General features: G+C 34.2%; 1 protein-coding gene across 1 annotated transcript; it reads right to left on the reverse strand.

The window, feature by feature from the left end:
• Positions 1 to 1,578: 1,578 nt before the first annotated feature.
• LOC139898075 (probable plastid-lipid-associated protein 4, chloroplastic) lies at positions 1,579 to 5,043 on the reverse strand. Its single transcript, XM_071880783.1, has 6 exons — positions 4,758 to 5,043; positions 4,249 to 4,362; positions 2,882 to 2,980; positions 2,593 to 2,667; positions 2,239 to 2,306; positions 1,579 to 1,775 (listed from the first exon to the last, which is right to left on the reverse strand). The coding sequence occupies exons 1-6, from the start codon at positions 5,019 to 5,021 to the stop codon at positions 1,703 to 1,705; spliced, it is 693 nt and encodes a 230-aa protein (XP_071736884.1). The 5' UTR covers positions 5,022 to 5,043; the 3' UTR covers positions 1,579 to 1,702.
• Positions 5,044 to 5,296: the final 253 nt, after the last annotated feature.

Consider the following 5,296-nt stretch of genomic DNA (forward strand, 5'->3'; position numbering starts at 1 on the left):
CAATTAACCCATGTGCATAAAACTAAAATCAACACGTCAAACATCATGATTATGGAAGTTTAAATAAGCATAATTCTTTTATTTCATATTTAATTTCCTTTATTTTATATTTAATTGCACTTCTAATTATCGCATTTTTATTATTATTGTATTTAATTGCACTTTTAATTATCGTACTTTTTAATTATCGCAAGTTTATTTTATCGCACTTTTATTATTCGCAATTTCATTATCGTTATTTACTTTATGCTTTAATTTAAGTCTTGTATTTATTTTACATTTGGGTTTAACTGCGACTAAAGTTTTAAAATCGACAAACCGGTCATTAAACGGTAAACCCCCCCTTTATAATAATAATATTACTTTTATATATATATTTGTATTTTTATAAAAGTAAACTAATATAGCGTTAAGCTTTGTTTAAAAAAGATTCCCCGTGGAACGAACCGGACTTACTAAAAACTACACTACTGTACGATTAGGTACACTGCCTATAAGTGTTGTAGCAAGGTTTAAGTATATCCATTCTATAAATAAATAAATATCTTGTGTAAAAATGTATCGTATTTAATAGTATTTCCTGTAAAAATATAAGCTATTTTCGTATACCACGCTGCAAACATCACACCTTTTCCGAATTTGTTCAATAGTGGCATCATCACCATGATCTTCAGGAATTGGTGTGCTGAGTACGTACACCACACTCATGCTGCTCAGAAAGAAGTGCATCTTCTTTTGCCATCTCCTAAAATCAATTCCCTCAAACTTATCAAGTTTGGAGAAATTCGCCGTCATGTGTTTCATCGTAGCCGCCATCGATTATAACGAATAATTACTTTCGATTGTTGGAGGTTTTATTGAAATTTCGTGTAGGGTAAAATAATCGATAGCCGGATAAATCACTGAATCGTGGTATCACTTTCCGAAAGTAATTATTCGACCCTTATTGCCTGGGTTACACGAATATCACTTTGGGATAAGACAGAGATTAGTTCTTGTTATTGGCAGTAAACAAAAACTCTTTTGCATAAGAGTATTAAGGTGTTTTTCGTATATCTTATTCTCATAAATGATAGTCCTTATTTATAGGCACCCAAAAATAAGTATTATTCCACGATGGAGATGTTTCACTAACTAATTTCGTTTTCAAATCTAAAACAAATCATTTACATAAAATTGTTTGTTTTATTTCCAACAACCAAATCAAGGAAATCGTTTTCAAATCTAAACAAATCCTTTACATAAAGTTGTTTGTTTTATTTCCAACAACCAAATCAAGGAAATCGTTTTCAAATCTAAAACAAATCATTTACATAAAGTTGTTTGTTTTATTTCCAACAACTCGTTTTCAAATCTAAAACAAATCCTTTACATAAAGTTGTTTGTTTTATTTCCACGATGGAGATGTTTCACCTAGTGCAGGAATAATACTTCCGTAATCACTCAAATTTGTGATAATGGAAAACCACTTTCGGGTCCGGACAATCTATCACTTAATGGGTGTACACTCCGTACCTCCTAATCCGTTTACAAGTGTAGATTAAATCCCTCAATTACACTAAATTTCCAACAACTAGTCCCCAACTAGCGACATTTACAACGTTGTCTCTAGAAATATAATTACATGTTTGACTTTTTACACATGTATAGTGAAACTATACTAGGTAGTTTTCTTGTACAGCAGCTCTTGTACGGAAATTAACTAAATAGGAACTCTATATGTTGGATCCACCATTTTCAATATAAACAAATTTCCTTCATTGCCTCTTGATATCCTGCAGACATGAAATCAAATTACCACAGTAATATCTATTAAAAATGTGAGGAGAAACACAATAACAGAACAAACAGTAAAGTCGATGCTATTTATATTCACAGATACAAATGTTGTCCAAAACCACTCATTCCTGCAAAATATCAATAGTTTAGCATTATCATGCGAATGATGGAAAAAGTTTGTGAAAAATACACTAGTTTTATAAGTTCATATACTTGTGAGTCAAGCAAGTTTCCTCACAGCCATGGAAATGAATACTTGTGATTTGCCTTGAGAAAAGTGTTTTTTTTTTTTTTTTGGTGTGCAGTTTAATGTTGCTATTAACTTTAAATTTGTGATACCCATTACCCAATATAGTTCATATACTTTACAGAAATATTTTGACCACTTACTAAACGGTCAAAATATCCTTTGACAAAAGCAAAATAATGTAGCGACGTAACAGATCATGCATTGTGAACCTTAACTCTTCATCCAAGTATGTTATTTCCAATTGACCACGTCCACTTCCACGAGCTTTGATAGGTATCTGATAATTAATATAAGTAGTGGTTAACAACATTAACACATGTCAAGTCGATGCGTATGGCATCTGTAAATTGTATAACATGACTTGCTAATTCTTGTTTATTGATAATTTTTTTTTCCACTTTCTGTTTTATAGGGCCCATCTTCGTTTATTCCTAGTTTCTTACATCAAGTAAACGCTATACACTGAAGCGAAAATTTGGGTTCCGCAAAATACAAAAAACGATAAACAACCTAAATGTTTTTATTTTATAGCAATAATTAACACAGTTTCAATTTTCACATACCAGACCAAACACTTTAAAAGCGTCAAACTTTACTGCCACTCTTTTTGCATTAAGAGGAACTAGATTGGCAGTTGCCTGCAAAAAACGTAGCAGCAGAGTGTCACAAAACATCCTTAAGCTTCGACCCTTAAGTTCCCTTTTTTACTAAAAAAAGAAATTATTGACGGGCGATCATACTTTAAGTCCTACATTGAACTGTGTGTCAGATTACACATTATATTTATATTATGGTTTTCGAAAGAGGGAATGATTGAAGGTATGTGCATGATAAATTAATCAAGAGAAACACCTGGTTAAAGAAGGGCCAAGTTTCCATATTTTGTGCTCTGAGAGTGTCCACATTGATTGCCTGGTAAATCTTTCCATTTGCTCTTAAAATTTTAGGTCTCTGCAATAAGCAATAAGTTGCATAAAAAACTAATTGCTATAAGTGTTTAACTACTCCTACCAAGTAAGTGTGCCCTTCAATGAAATGAAATTATGAGGAACAAAAGCAATTGACTAGAGTAGAGGTAGATGTCCGAGTGGTTGGGGCTATGATATCTTTGCAAGAGGTCTGAGGTTCAAATCTTGTGGTGACCAGAGAAGGGTTGGAAACAACCAGGGAGTAATCTTGCTGGCTGCATAAATTGGAGTATGAGGTTGGTTTACTCGCCCTCCCGAGTAACCCGAACAGGGAAAACCTTACAACCTTTGGCCAGTGGTCCTTCTGGAAGGAGTCTCTCTATTCTCGAAAAAAGGGTGGGATGACTATTTCTAACCATGGGTGGAGAAACAATTTCCTCTACTTGCTGGTAGAGATATGACTTCCATTTTTACTCTTAGGTAGAGGAAAGATTGTCTACATCTTACCTCCCTAATACCTGACTCTCGTGAGATTGAGTATCGTTGTTGTAACAACAATTGATTAAACGATAAAGATGTGTAACTTGGGATGAAACGGTTGGAAAGGGTCAAACCTAAATAAGGAAAAGGGTCAAACCTCACATTCTTCCACTGTTTTGGACCCTGTTTCCTTCAAGATGTTTGATGTTCAAACCACCCTCGAAGCATATCCAGGGGTGACCCGATACAAACAGTGTTTGAAATTACTCAGCGAGTACTCGGTTTTGACTGCTCGGGGAGTACTTGGCAAGAACTCGGTCAAATTTGGTCAAACTTAGTCAAACACGGTCAAACATGGCCAAAACTCAGAATTAATTCGAAAAATTAGTCAAGCTCGGTCGAAGCTCGGAAAATCAGTCAAAATTGGTCAAAAATCGGCCAAAATCGATCAAAGTCAAACTTACTCAACATCCGAGAACCCCCGAGTTGCCCAGTACTGCTTAAAAGGTCCCGATCGAGTACTCCTCGAGTAACGATTTTTGCAACCTTGGGAAAAAGGGTCGGAAACTGTCACGGGATATCTGGATATGCTGAGTAAACTAATACTCTCCTTTCCTGGGTAGCCTGAACAGAAAAACCTTATCCATTTACCTATTAATCAAAGGTGTGTAACTAGTAAATAGAAATTGATAAACTAAAGTAAATTGACAGTTTTTGTACGGTACAAAAAGCCTGCAAATTTTAGAAGCAAATGTGTCGATTTACACACCATTTATATATTGTTCTTTCATAAACTACATACCAAAAGAGACATATAATTAACATTGTCACCTTTGTTTGCAGAATTGATCGAGATGTTGTGTATAGAAGCTCCCATTTTCCATTTAGCAAGTCAGATTTAAGTGGCTCCTTTACCTTATTCCCTGCTTCAAGTTTACGGGCAATCTGAACAACATCCGTACTTTTAGGAAACCTTAACCAGATTGAAATCATTTACACATACTTAATTTCATTTCAACGCTTGTTATCTTGATCTCGATCTTTTGGATCCCCTCTCCATTTACTAAACCCATAAATGAGAACGAACCAAAACCGATCAAATCAACTCCCTAAAAGTAAATAACTTATCACCCTGACTTTGTTCATTTGTTTCTAGAAGTAAAGTGAGATGATGAATGTTATTGTTGCTTTTACTGAAGGGGCTTTTAAATGTTTGGCTAATAATTCTACACTAACTACATGCAAACATATACACTAATTCTACCCTAATTACATGTGACCCATTTAAAATTAAGTTTAACCCATTTACAATAAGGCAGTCAATTAAATAAATACAGAACCTGATCAACGCGTTCTTGTTGTGTATCAGTAGCATCCGCACCACGATCAAGTGGTGCTATAGTCTCAACTAGCTCCTGCTTAAGCCTCTCAAAATCCTCATTCTTCGTTTGAAATAACTGTAAAAATGAAACCCTAGTTTTCAATACTCTACTGTTGGTCGTAGTTTTACAATTTAAGCTTTGGTTATACGATAACGATCTGTGTATGTCATTGTATGTGATGGGTGTTAATTGCAGATGAGGTGAAAAAATCAGTTGCGCCATATTTTTTATGTGTGGTTGGTTGTCGAACTAAATTCAATTTCCGGCATATTTGTACTACTCATTTTATTGTATTTCAGATTTCAGATTGTGCTGTTTCTTACTATTTTTTAAATTATAGGGGGTAAAGTGTATATTCTGGTGTTCTTTATGAGTTCTTTCATTTGATTTGATTACTCAATTATACTCGATGTATACAAAATTCATTTTCAGCTGACTTTAGTAAAAAATCTTGAAGTGGGACATATATGTCACTAGTTGTGCATTCAGGTTATTTT

The sequence above is a fragment of the Rutidosis leptorrhynchoides genome, chromosome 3 (assembly GCF_046630445.1).
Source record: "Rutidosis leptorrhynchoides isolate AG116_Rl617_1_P2 chromosome 3, CSIRO_AGI_Rlap_v1, whole genome shotgun sequence".
Taxonomy (NCBI): Eukaryota; Viridiplantae; Streptophyta; class Magnoliopsida; order Asterales; family Asteraceae; genus Rutidosis; species Rutidosis leptorrhynchoides.